Raw genomic sequence first — 13,824 nt, 5'->3', positions numbered from 1 at the left:
TTACCATCTAAATCCTCAGTCCCCCATTCAAATTTACCAGTGTCCCAGTGATGCCCTTTATTGTAAAAGGATCCAGTCCATGATTATGCATTGTATTTACCCATCTTTTAATCTCAGTCTGGTGTAGTTCCTCAGTTTTACCTTGACTTTCATGACGTTGAAACTTCTGAAGTCTATAGGCCAGTATTTCATAGAATGTCCCTCAGTTTCTTATTGTGTGATGGTTCGTTGCGTTATGCATCTTCGGCAGAAATTTTACAGAAGGGATCCTGTGTTCTCTTAGTGTCCTATCAGGTGGCATATAATTTCAACTTGTTCCAGTACTGATTAAGGTTCTGTTTTCCAGACTTTTTCACCGTAATGTTATTCCTTTTCTTTTTGTAATTAATAAGTATTTCGTGGAGAGGTATGGAAATGTCCTATTCTTCCTCAGACTTTTATTCATGTATATGTTTAGATCAGTGTGGACTCATGGAATCCTATTTTATTCCGTGGGTTTAAATTAATATTCATTAAGTGCTTAAATAAGTGCTTAAGTGCTTAAAATCCCACACTTGGCCAGCGGGATCCCCACTCAAGCTGACTTCTGTGTCCTTTTAACAGATCTCCATCATTCTATATGGAGTACAGTATGAAGCACCTATACTTTCCAGTCCTGGAATTAACTGTATTTCCAAGGAGCCCTGGTTCCTTTTAGAGGAGAATGGTAATTGGAAACCAAGATCTGGACGCTCGTTGTGTCATTGCTACTAGGATGTCACTCTAGCCTTCTCAGTGGACAGAGTTAGAAGATACATTCGCGCGCACGCGCACACACACACAGTTACAATTCTAATCCAACACCACAAGGTTCATTTTAACCTTCAGCCTTTCCATTTTTGCAATTCCGTTGTCTGATAATGAGAAACCTCACTCCATTATACATACTTGTTGGCTTATTCCAATCTCTTGACCCTGCTGTCCTCTTTCTCAATATATTGGGGGGTGGGAGGCATCCAGAAGTAGAACAACGTTCTGTTTTTTCACTTGGGTGGTAGTGGTATGTGGAGGTTTGCTTCATAATTATTTATTAAACACATATATGTTTAGTCATTTGTTGAATATATGTTACAGTTTTGAAATATAAGAAAAATCATTAAAGTGATTCATCACATTAATGATTACAAGAGAACAATTATATAATCATCTCAATAGAGTATACTCACTAAACCCTGTGTGCTAATCCCACAGTGAAGGTACAGCTGTAGGACAAGGGTATCTGGCTAAGAGCACCAATAAGAGAGAAGGAGCATCTGGAATCCAAACAATTTGTCCTAAATAAGAAAGGATCTAGATTCTGGGAGAAATTTGGAGGTGGCAACTACTGCTCTGAAAAAAGCAAATCATTCAGTTCTTAAATCAGAACTTTTTCTAATAAAGCTATCACTTCTTTATGAGAAAATTAAAATCTTACTTTTTCATCAAAGCCTTCTCTTCTGGCTTGTTCAGCCAAATCTCTGCTTTTCCTACTGAGAATATAAAATAAAAATCAGAGGTATATGACAGTAAAAAGGAAAATGACAGTATAAAATATAACCAGATCTGTATTAAGGATCTGAATTAATTTCTGTTCTTTCTGATAACACTAATTATTTGGAAAATGTGGTCATTAATAAGTTCTCTATATCATATCTCTAGCTATAAAAACATGTTTCTATTATGTCCCACTGCCAGATTTTGACACTAAAATTATGCAATAAATGTAAATACATTCTTAAATATTTTGTTTAAAAATTTTTTACTTTGATAGCTAAAAGCATGCACTTAATGTAGACTAAAATCATTTCCTACTTTTTTAGAGGGACTTTACTATCCTGTCCAGCTTTCTGTTAAACCTTTTTCTGAGTGGCATGGCATGCCTTATATTAATTTTAAATTAGCTTAGAGTTTCATGACACTCTCAGAAATTATGAGGTGCTACTGGATGTTTTGACAGTTTATTTAGAATCAGCACATTGAATGGTGGTTGTTCTGCAATCAAAACCTTACTCTCACTGTAAGTTTCTAATATAATACAGAGCTTTAAAATGGTAAGTTAAAAATTGAAGAAAATTCATCTTACCTTTTCTTGTCTTCATCTGTTTCAGGTTTCTTTAGTTTGAGTTTTTCGAGAGCATTGTGGTAACTCTGAGCATAATTTAAAAGTTTAAAAGTTCATAAAAATAATATTCTGTATTGTTAATTTTTGATCAAGGTAAAAGAAATAGGGAATGCTTGACTTTAGGGACTGCTGCCCTAAAGAAATGTAGAGGCAAATACTATGATCATCTTCTTTCACCTTGTCACTACTTATGGTTTCTGCCTGCTGGTGAAAAAGCTGGAGGGCATCACACTTGAACTTGGAAAAAAAATCTTTAAAAAATATTATTAACATTTATTGCATTAATGATATTAACACTTTAATGCACATAACCAACATCATAATCAAGAGATAAAAGATGAAAAAACCCACAGTTAAGTTCATTGGGGGACATATTAATAGTTTACTTTTACAGATAAGTTCTTGGACAGAGTTCTTAAGCCCCACTAACCCCACAGCTTATAGGACCTTTTCTGTGTGAAATGCTATGGTTAGAGCTGTGGGTATACAGAGATGGGCAAGATGGTACACACATGACTCTGCTACAGTTCACGGTGAGGTTGGTATTGAGAGGACAAGGAAGATTGCTCTGACAGGGAGAACAGAATGTCAGCGAGAGAGCAGAGGGAATATTCCTGGGGAGTCAGGGAATGACATGAGCAGGGGCCCAGAGGAGACAGTGAGAGCAAGCATGGTAAACAGCACTGTGCTCAAAACAGCTGGGGCATACAGTGCTGTAAATGGAGGCATAGAAGGTAAAACTTGTATAGTTCAATGATAGTGAATAAAGATAGGTTGAGACTGTGAGACTAGAGAAGGCCCTTGAATGTTTGAATAAAGAATTTGGACTTATTTTGACAAGCCCAGGGAAACTTTGAAGAATTTTGAGCAGAGAAGTGATATGATCAAAACTGGGCTGGCACAGGAAGGAGGCTAGAACAGTTAATAAGATGTTACTATACAGAAGTCCTGGTGAAAAGTACTGAGTACCTAATGTAGTGGTGGCAGTTAGAATTCAGTGTCCTTGAGTTGCACAAATGTGAGCAAAAACTACAGAGGTGAACTTTACACACAAGCCTTGGCAACAGACCATATAAGGGACAAAGAAAAAGTTCAAGGGTTTTGAGCCAGGGGTGGCTGAGGAGAGTGTTGCCACTACAGAAAGTGAGGAAGGTAAGGCAAGTGGAGTTCTGAGTTCAGGTTGTGTATAGGAATTTACCAGCATCTAAATTGAAAACTTTTGGAGGGAAGAGAGTCAGTGCTTTGCATTTAGTTCTCAGTAGCTTTTTGATACATTGAACTCTGAAATAATTTTGGTCACATTTTTGAAGCCGGAGAACATTTCTCCTGGTACTGAAATAATACAAATATAAGTAACCGTGGACCAAAACAAAAAACCCCAAATGCCCTCCCTGCACTACCACTTGGGGTTTAGGTGTTATTCAAACTACAAGAGTATAAACTGAACAAGATTGGTCTTAGAATTCTGATTAGAAGAATTTGACATACCTTTTTAATCATTTTACCAAGTTCAAAATCTGGCCTTCTGCCTATTGAATAGTCAGCTTTCACTTCAGAATAGGTATCATTAATTATTGCCAAGAACATGTTCTGGGGAGAAATATTCAAATGAAGTATTTCAATAAAAATTTAGTTTAAATGTTGTTAATGACTTTGACAAGTGCTGGGATTTGTAAAATTAGATTTAAATTTTAAAAGTAACTCATGTGCTCAATAAGAGATATGGCTATGCAGACTATATATAATATAGTAGAATGGGAAATGTGTAGTGTGTGGATAAGGGCAAGTATGTTTATGGTAAATGGGAAAAGCAGAATGTAAAATAGTGCATGTACGTTGGTTAATAATATATATATATATAAATTTATTAATGTTACATATCAGAAGAAAACTTAGAATAATACATGTTCATAAGGGTGTTTCTTTTTTTTCTTTAAAATTCTATAGAGCTGTTTAAATGCACAATTTTACTAGGGCTCTTACAACTATTAATGTCCAGATAACACAAACAGAACTGTGGAGAGGGTATTCTTACTCCCAGCCCACCTCTCCACCTTTCACTGTGGCTCAGATCTGTCACTGTGAGGACTGTTGCCCACCATCAGGGGATAACTGCTGTGTGTGACAAAAAAATGTTTTCATGGAGGACAGTAGCAGTGCCTTGAGTAGAAAGGCAAGGTTCCCTGATTAGGAAGGCCAAATAGATTTGTCCTGAGCACATGTGAGAGACCCATCCTGGGGACTCCTAAAAATTACAAGGGTGTGAGCTTTCAGCCATAAGGGCCAAAAGCTGTCGCAATATGGGCAGAATATGAATGGCCTAATTCATACCTACTGGTATGAAATGTCCCAGGCTGGAGAGACCTGGAACTTTCAAGTTATATGTGTAAAAGATTTAGTACACTCTTGGCACACAGTAACCACCCAGATGGTAACTTTTATGATCACATTATCCATTGGACAGCTTGAAAACATTTAGATCCCCTGGATTACTAGGAATCTACACCATTCTTAATAAATGTAAAGTGTTCTGACAGCTAAGCAGTGATACTATAATTTCTTCTAAATTAGTAATTATATTTTTTATTCTGAAAAATGGAAGCAAAAAAGGGGAACATATATGGTCATTCTTACCAGCAGGACAAAGAACACGAAAAAGATGAAAGTGATGAAGTAAATGGGTCCCAAGATACGACTGGCTTGCTGAATACCAGCAAAATTAAAATCTCCAAGAACAATACGAAATTGTGCAAATCTTTTATGGGAAAAAAGAAAAACATTAGAAAATACTATATCTCTTCATACATACATGACAACAGATGGGGGTTACTAACGTGCCTAGGAAAGTACCTAGCTGCATATGGCATATGTTCTCTGGCTTTAGTTTTGTTAGCACAGAGTTCTATAAAACTGGATGTAGAATATTCCCCTAAAGAAAGGCAAGACTTAATAGCTGAACAGATAGTTCAGGAAATGATGGGCTTCAATTTATTCAACCAATGTGAACCCAATGTTCACCTCCAAGATTTGAACCTTGAGATGCCTGCTTACCAGCTTGTCTTGACAGTGGCCTCCTTAGCCATTCCTGTGCCCTTATAAAACTTAGAATACTTTGACCTTTTCCAATAAATGATTTTCAACTTGTACATAGACCCAAGAGCCCTACAATTTCTAATATCAATGGTATGCTTAATTTTTGCATCTCTTTTACTGAAGTAAGGATGGCAACAATTTGTCACTTGCTAAGTCTCAAACAAGTGCTGGTAGTGATCCTCAAATGTGATCCCCAAGGTTTATTTTATTTTCTCCAATAAGTATAAAAGCTTGGCTTTGAAGTGAAATAGCATTGAAAATACTATAAATCTTCATTTTATTAACTTTAAAGATGGAAAAATTAAGAAATTAAGGCTTTGAATGAGCATAGTAGTAGCAGAGGTAGAATTAGGATTTCATAACCTGAAGTCTTATTTTGTTTTCTCATCATTAATTTGCAATGGTATTGCCATACACACCATAGATATGTTATAAATTATATATATATAATATATATATATGATATATATATATATATGAGTTCTTTATTTTAAGGGGAGACCTGGGAAGGAGTTTTTAATAGTATGTAGACACTTTGCATGATTGGTCAGTCAAAGGGCGGAATGTTTCTTGTTCCTTGTTGCTTTTGCCAATCACATGAAGGGAGCATAGGACTATGTACAATGAAGGAAGAAAATGTATTCAAAGAAATTAGCTATTTGGAGTCCTAGGACTCAGAGTTTTCTGGAATTTCATCCTCAGTACCTGAGACCTGACTAAATCATACATACAGTATTTATCCAGCTTCTAATACTGGATTCTAATGCTCTTCTACACAAGATAGAAGGAGAAATGCTGAATTAGGAGACCAAGGTTTCTCAGCAAATCAAAAAAATTTTTTTTCCTCTCTGGCATAGGAGAATATGAGGTTCTGTTTTAGTGTTTTTAACTTAATTTTTTTATCCTTAAGTTGTGTTTATGTAAGATAAGTTAAAGTCAGCATTTCTCCTTTCCAGAAAGTGTCCACATACCTCTGCTCTGTAAATAGTGTGAATAACAAAAACCTAAGCAATTACTGAGTGGTCATAATCACATAGGAACTGGAGACTTACAAATGCAATGTAATTGTCACTTTTCTCCTCTTAATTAAGCAAATTAAGCCAATTGGTGCTTAGTTTATCCCTTTCCCCTCCCCCTCCCCAAGCTAAAAGGAACACCATGACTCTTCAGGATACAGGTTATATTGAATGAAAACACTGTTTTTTAACTTCTTGATACCCCTGTTAACTTTCTACAGTTCTCTCTTCTTGAATTAAAATAGCTTACAGACTGTTTCATAATAATGTACCATTTATGGTTAATCTGACTTCCCAGTCTCTCACTTGCAGGCATGACTGGGTGGTAGGTATTCCTAAGCCTTCTCCAAATATTGCCTCTATTCCACTGTCTGTCGTCTTCTGTAATTCAGGTTAAACATATATTAGGCCTTCTCATTCTACCCTTTATGTCATTTTCTGAACATTTTGCCTCTCTATGCCACTTTTAAATTTTTTCTCACCTATTTTTCATTTTACTCATTCTCTCTTCATCTATGTCTCATTTGCTACCAAACCTGTCAACTGAGCTTTTAATCTCAGTTGCTTTAATTTTCAGTTCTAGAATTCTATTTGATACTTTTTCAAATATGTCACTTTTTACACTATCCTGTTCTCTAAAGATATTTTCTGACTTGTGTTTTATTTCTCTAAATATAGTAAGTATTTATTGATTATTCCAATATTTGAAGTCTTTGAGTCTGTTTCTGTTGTCTGTTGTATCTGCTGGTTTTTGCTTATGAATTTTTCCTCCTTATGTACCAAGTTATCTTTGACCATGAGCAGTAAATTATACTTGAAGGGCTTAGGATGAAATATCTTTCTCCAGAGAGGTATTTTTGTGTGTGTGTCTGCAGGTGCATATGGGCATTCCAGCCTGGGACCATCTTAATCCAAATTCAAGACATGAGGTTCCCTGGATACCTAGGTGATTAAGCCCAGACTTCAGGTCAAGTCACTCTGAGGGATTTACTTTTAACTTGAGGCTGTAGCACTTCAGGCTCCCTGCTTTATGTGTGGAGAGATTATCAGACACTCCTCCTCTCCCCCAACCCCACTCCCCAGCACACACACACAGGCCTTGGGTTTGTCTTCTGTCTCCTCCTTGAGAGGTAACTAGAAACACAATTTCTCAACTATTTCTTCTGGATCAACAAAAATGCCTTCATGGTGGAGGTTTTGGGGAAGATGGAGTAAGAAGCACTAGGAATCTGTCTCACCACCTAGACAACAATCACAGTGGCACAATCTCTCTGATGAAACTGTTTTGAAACTCTGGAGTCTGTTGAAGGCTTACAACTTCCAGGAAAGGATTGGGCAATTTGGGTCAATTTAAACTTTTAGTTTGGCACCAGCTACCCATCTCCTACCCCCCAGCCCATGGCAGGTAGCCCTGCATGTATTTCTAGAGCAGCTTGCACACAGCTTGTGGGAGCCAGGGTGGACAAGAAGGACCGTGTTGTCCAAACATTAGGGTCTGTGTTCTGATTGGTGATTGCTGCTTCTGATCACAGAGGCAGGCATCTCCCTGCATTGTTGCAAGCCCCTCCCTCTCCGGCTGAAGCAATGTCCTTGGGATTGAGAGGCCCAATGCCCTTCCCTCCTTCTTCATTTTTCTCTTTTTCCCCTTTGGGAGCCAGATATTAAAAACTAGGACATTCATGGGGCTTCCCTGGTGGCATAGTGGTTAAGAATCTGCCTGCCAATGCAGGGGACATGGGTTTGTGCCCTGGTCCAGGAGGATCCCACATGCCGTGGAGCAACTTAGCCCATGTGCCACAACTACTGAGCCTGCACTCTAGAGCCTGCGAGCCACAACTACTGGAGCCCACATGCCTAGAGCCTGTGCTCCACAACAAGAGAAGCCACCACAATGAGAAGCCTATGCACCACAAGGAAGAGTAGCCCCTGCTCACCACAACTAGAGAAAGCCCATGTGCAGCAACAAAGAACCAACACAGCCAAAAAAAAAAAAAAAAAGACTAGGACATTAAAAAATATATGGAGGAAATTAGACAGTCACCATGAATGCCCAAGGAATGGCACAGGCTCAGAAAAGACCTGAGAAGACCTTAAGTTTACACCTCAGGCTGATCCTCAAAGAACTAAAAGAAGACATGGAGTAAGTCAAGAAAACTATGTATGAACAAAATGGAAATATCAATAAAAAGATAGAAAACCTAAAAAGAAACCAAAAAAATTCTAGAGCTGCAAAGTACAATAACTGAAATGAAAATTCATTAGAGAGATTCAAAGGTAGATTTGAATAGGCAGAAGAAAAAAAATCAGTGAACTTGAAGATAGGGCAATTGAAATTATTTAGTCTGAGGAACAGAAAGAAAAAAGTTTAAAGAAAAGTGAACAGAGCCTAAGGGACCTGTGGGATACCATCAAGTGAACCAACATATGCATAACCACATGAAAAGATGCTCAAGATTGCTAATCAGTAGGGAAATGCAAATCAAAAACACAATGAGCTATCACCTAACATCCATTAGGATGGCTACTATCAAAAAAAAAAACAAACCAGAAAATAACAATTTTTGACACGGATGTGGAGAAATTGAAACACGCACCGTTAGTGGAAAGGTAAAATGGAATAGCCATTGTGGAAAACAGTATAGCAGTTCCTCAAAAATTCAAAATACAATTACCATATGATCCAGCAATTCTACTTCTGGGTATATACCCAAAAGAATTCAAAGTAGGATCTCAAAGAGATATTTGTACACCATGTTCTCATAGCATTATTCATAATAGCTAAAACGTGGAAGCAACCCAAGTGTCATTAACAGATTAATGGATAAACAAAATGTGGTATATACATACAATGGAATATTATTCAGCTTCAAAAAGGAAATTCTGACATATCCTACAACATTGTTGAATCTTGAAGACATTATGCTAAGTGGAATAAATCAGTCACAAAAGGACAAATACTGTATGATTCCACCAGGTATCTTGAGTAATCAAAATCAGAGAGACAAAAATTAGAATGACGGTTGCCAGGGGCAGGGGTAGGGAGGGAAATGGAGAGTTCCTGTTTAATGAGTATAGAGTTTCAGTTTTGCAAGATAAAAAGATTTCTGGAGATGAATGATGGTGATGACTGAACAATATGAATGTACTTCACTCTACAGTTAGAAATGGTTAAAAAAAAAAGACATGGTTAAGATGGTAAATTTTATGTTATGTTATAACACAATTTAAAATCTTTATCAGTTTAAAAAAAAAAGCCTTCAGGGCAGAAGTAGCTTTGGATGCTGGGTTTACTTTTCTGGGTTCTTGCTTTCCGATTTTGGCCACTCACTTTTTTGTTAGTTCTTAAATGTTTCCTATATTTCATCCAGCTTTTTAAATTGTGAAGAGGTTGATTTGAATAACCTAGCACATCATTACCAAAAGCAGAAGTCCCCTCATTAATCCATTTCAAAATTTTCTATCTGTTTACTTTGTGCCTTATACTTTCTTTCCTCCCATTATCCAAGGTAAGACAAATTTCCAAGGTTCTGTAAATTACTACATTTATATTTAATGTCCAATACTACTTAGTTTTATTATTAACACTTGAATTAAGATCCTAGGAAAGGACCAAGAAGTTGTTGGAACTGCAAACATTATTCACTCTGGATAAGCTAATTAGAGTTCTCAAATTATAGGTCATTTGAAGTTGGAAAGGACCTTTGGGAGTGATTTAGTCCAGCCCCTTCATTTACAGATAAAGAAATTAAGGTCTAGAAAAGTTAAATAGCTAGTGACAGAATTGGAAAGTAGAATTATATCCTCTTGGTTGCTAGTCCCCTCTTTCCACTACTAATTTAGTAAAGGGTTATTTCAGAAAAATATTATTAAATTTCATGCAATTGGTACTTAGATAATACAATATTTACATGTGGATGATGAAAAGAGGGCAACCTAAGAAATTTTTCAGACCAGAATTTACCCCAAATTGAGTAAAAGGGCCATGGACAAGTTTGAGGAATTCTTAACTAAAGGGAAAGTTATTGCAGTTTTTCTCAGAGCCATATGTCACCATGCACTACGAATATCCAAGAGTGATGCAAAATGAAGCCATTTCCCCCAGACAGTCTTGGTCTAGATTGCACAGAACACATTTTGAGAACTGATATTTTAGACTATCATAATTTTTTTACACAGACAGAACTTGTTTTACCTACTCAAAAATGAAAGTAAATTTATTAAAATATTCACTTTTAAAGACAATTAATATTTTTCTAGGGATTCTACCTAATCAGTTCTATAAGTTAGTTATCTGTTGATTGTTTTATGTGTATAAAGCTATTTTTAAAATTCAGCTTTGCCAGATCAGCAAAGGATAATCAGGTCAATATCAATAAAAGGATTATAAAGATAGAGCCCTCTAAAGCAAACACTTAAGATTTCTTTTGCCCAGAGAATAAATACTACAGAGACATGGAGTCAATTTCTTTTATCTTAGGTAAAATTTTCACTTCTATTGAAAAGTAAAAAAATATTTTTCTAGCTTGACCTGGTAACACTTGAAAAGTGGATAACACCATCCATTTGGATCTTTCAATGCCTAACTGTACTTTGAGTGTGACAGATATTTAGCCATCAGTGAAAATATCAAACCATTTTTTAATTTATTAAAGCTTATGTCACTATTTATAGGCCTTTTCATGATTTTTTTTGTTATAAACTGGAAAATATAATTACATTTATGCTAAGAGCTTACATGGAATTTTGAAAAGTGGAAAAGTCGTCAACTTGTGATCCAAAAACAAGAAATCCTAACTGAGCGTAAGCAAAGACTATTATAAAAAACATGATGGCAAATCCTACTATGTCTTTGATACAGCGGGACAAGGTTGATGACAGCTGAGACATTGTCTTATTAAAGCTTATGAATTTGAATATCTGAAAAAGAACAAAGTTAATTGAAATAGGAGAATATTAAAGATTATAATGACTTAGAGTAAATTAATTTCAGAAGAAATCTGCTTGAAATTAAAAGAGATACTTCATGACAGTCGGGGTGTTTGAGGATTCGCTGGCAATCATTACAAATCCAAACTACTTTAAAAATTACTGTATAAAAAAATTACTGTATAGTTGAGAATATCCTTTTGTTTTTTCATAACTTTGTAGTTTAAGTTCCCATTTTATTATCTAATATAATAAAATATATCTTATCTGTTATATCTGATAAAATATAAATACCTTTATCCATGCAAAGAAGATGGTTATGGCAATTATATTGTTGTAATAAATGTGCCAGTATGCAAGAAAATAGAAGTCTGAATATTTTTCAGTACTTTTTAACAGTTGTCCAAGCAAGAGAAAAATTTGTATATTACAGTATGTGTTGAAGAAAACGGCCACAAAACACAACTAAATGGGAAAATAAGAAGGGTTAAATTAGAGATTACCTCTAAATCTCCTGCAGCCTATGAATAAACACATGAAAAAGTTCATCAAAAGTTCAACAAAAAGGTAGGGAGAGATAAGACAGGCTTTTACATAAATGAAAGTAAGCCTCAATTTATAGAAGTTTAAGGTAGCATAATTATCATAAAAGTAGCAAAATACTGACTGCCTGGCTATCCTAATCTATATGACTTTTTGTTTCTTTGAGTCATAAAACACAAATGAATAAAATGATTATATAATTCTGACTAGACTGTAAGAGTTTCTGCTCCATATAACTACATGATACCTAAGAGTTTAATATTTTTCACTATGTAACACTACAAGAAAAAATTTTTTACAGCTCCAAAAAAAATAAACCCCTTTAGAGCTTTTTAACAGCTCTTTTAGAAGAGAATTTTAGAACAGATTATCTTAGATATCAGAGTTTTCTGTCATGAAAATTTTCCTTTGATTTCTCTTCCCTAAAATACTCAGTTAAACATTTAATGCTATGCCCTATGTTAAGCATTATTGTGGTTACCGGAGAGGTAGATGGCACACTTTCTGAGAAACTTTCAATTTGGTTTTGAGAAACAAATATATATATATACTGGATTGGCTATAACTAAGGGCCAATAAGAGTGAAAGATCAGGTTGTATAAGCCAGAATATTTGTTCATTGTTCCTAAAACCAAGCTCTTACGATTTGTTCTGCCCTACCCACACCTCTATGTTTATTTTAGTATTTTCCAGTGATAAGAACTGGCAGTCTTTGGAGTTTCTTCAAGGATCATTTCCCCAATCCTGGTGGCATCCTCTGTGACTACAAGCTACGCTCTGGCTGCTCAAACCTTATCCCCCCTTCAGTATTCTGCCTAGGCTTCTCTTTTGCCTATTCTTTAAAAATTCAGTGTAAAGAGGAAAGCAGATTTAGGCAACATACAAGAGTACATTTTAAAGGACCTTGCCCTAAAGAATCATTATTTTCAACACGAGGCCCTGAGAGAAATACATTTTTTTGAGTGGGAGTAGGGAGACCTCCTGTGCCCACTAAATCATAATACGTATGGAATCACTTATTCCTCTAGGTTTATGCTAGTCCTGCCAAGGACCAAATCAGAGAGAAGAAAAAAGATTTCTCCCTTTTGGAGGCACAACATTAGTATGTACTATGACAGTTCATTTTATGATTGATACTTACAGCTTTTAAAATAAGTCCCGGATGAGGGAGGTGCTTTTTACACCTCTCTCATTGGTGGGTTCAGATGTGATTCCCTTCAACCATATCTGTGAATATACACTTACCACCAAAAGTAGTAATTCTAGCCAGTTCCAACTACTTTTGAAATAGGCAGATTTAAATTCTTTTATTTTTTGGACTTCTTGTGTTGTGAAGACAATAAGAAAAATACAAAATGTGACTTCACAGGAAGCAATAAAATAATCATAGTAGCTAACATATCTAAGGAGCTTCACAGAGTAAAACTGCCATGAAGTAAGTATTCCTCCAGTTGCAGGGAATTCTGCCACCAATCTGTAAAATGAGGTTTGTGAAAGTCACTGCATTTCAAGGATTTATATTTCAGTACCTAACGCGATTGAAATTTCTAGTCAGTGATGTTGTGTACTTTAATCAGTTATTTTGTACAAAATATGTTTTCTCAGGGTTATGGGCTCAATTCATTACTTTTTTTTTTAACATCTTTATTGGAGTGTAATTGCTTTACAATGTTGTGTTAGTTTCTGCTGTATAAAAAAGTGAATCAGCTATACATATACATATATCCCCAATTCCCCTCCCTCTGGTGTCTCCCTCCCACCCTCCCTATCCCACCCCTCTAGGTGGTCACAAAGCACCGGGTTGAACTCCCTGTGCGATGCAGCTGCTTCCCACTAGCTATCTATTTTACATTTGGTTGTGTATATATGTCCATGCCACTCTCTCACTTTGTCCCAGCTTACCCTTCCCCCTCCCCATGTCCTCAAGTCCATTCTCTATGTCTGCGTCCTTATTCCTGTCCTGCCCCTAGGTTCTTCAGAACAATTTTTTTTTTGTTAGATTCCATATATATGTGTCAGCATATGGTATTTGTTTTTCTCTTTCTGACTTACTTCACTCTGTATGACAGACTCTAGGTTCCTCTACCTCAATTGAATTGAATAATT

The 13,824-nt window shown here is 36.0% G+C and overlaps 1 protein-coding gene across 1 annotated transcript in view; it reads right to left on the bottom strand.

Annotated features, from left to right (window-relative positions):
• PKD2L2 (polycystin 2 like 2, transient receptor potential cation channel) overlaps positions 1-13,824 on the bottom strand; it is a 38,810-nt gene that overhangs the window by 9,810 nt on the left and 15,176 nt on the right. Inside the window, exons 6-12 of the mRNA XM_036847286.1 lie at positions 12,964-13,192; positions 11,470-11,640; positions 10,985-11,166; positions 4,775-4,895; positions 3,629-3,730; positions 2,102-2,166; positions 1,454-1,508 (exon numbers count right to left, since the gene is read on the bottom strand). Of these exons, the coding sequence (XP_036703181.1) occupies positions 1,454-1,508; positions 2,102-2,166; positions 3,629-3,730; positions 4,775-4,895; positions 10,985-11,166; positions 11,470-11,640; positions 12,964-13,192 (925 nt within the window). The remainder of the gene's footprint in view (positions 1-1,453; positions 1,509-2,101; positions 2,167-3,628; positions 3,731-4,774; positions 4,896-10,984; positions 11,167-11,469; positions 11,641-12,963; positions 13,193-13,824) is intronic.

The sequence above is a fragment of the Balaenoptera musculus genome, chromosome 3 (genome assembly GCF_009873245.2).
Source record: "Balaenoptera musculus isolate JJ_BM4_2016_0621 chromosome 3, mBalMus1.pri.v3, whole genome shotgun sequence".
NCBI lineage: Eukaryota > Metazoa > Chordata > Mammalia > Artiodactyla > Balaenopteridae > Balaenoptera > Balaenoptera musculus.
Note: the sequence above shows the minus strand (reverse complement) of the source record. Positions and strands in the feature narration are given on the sequence as shown.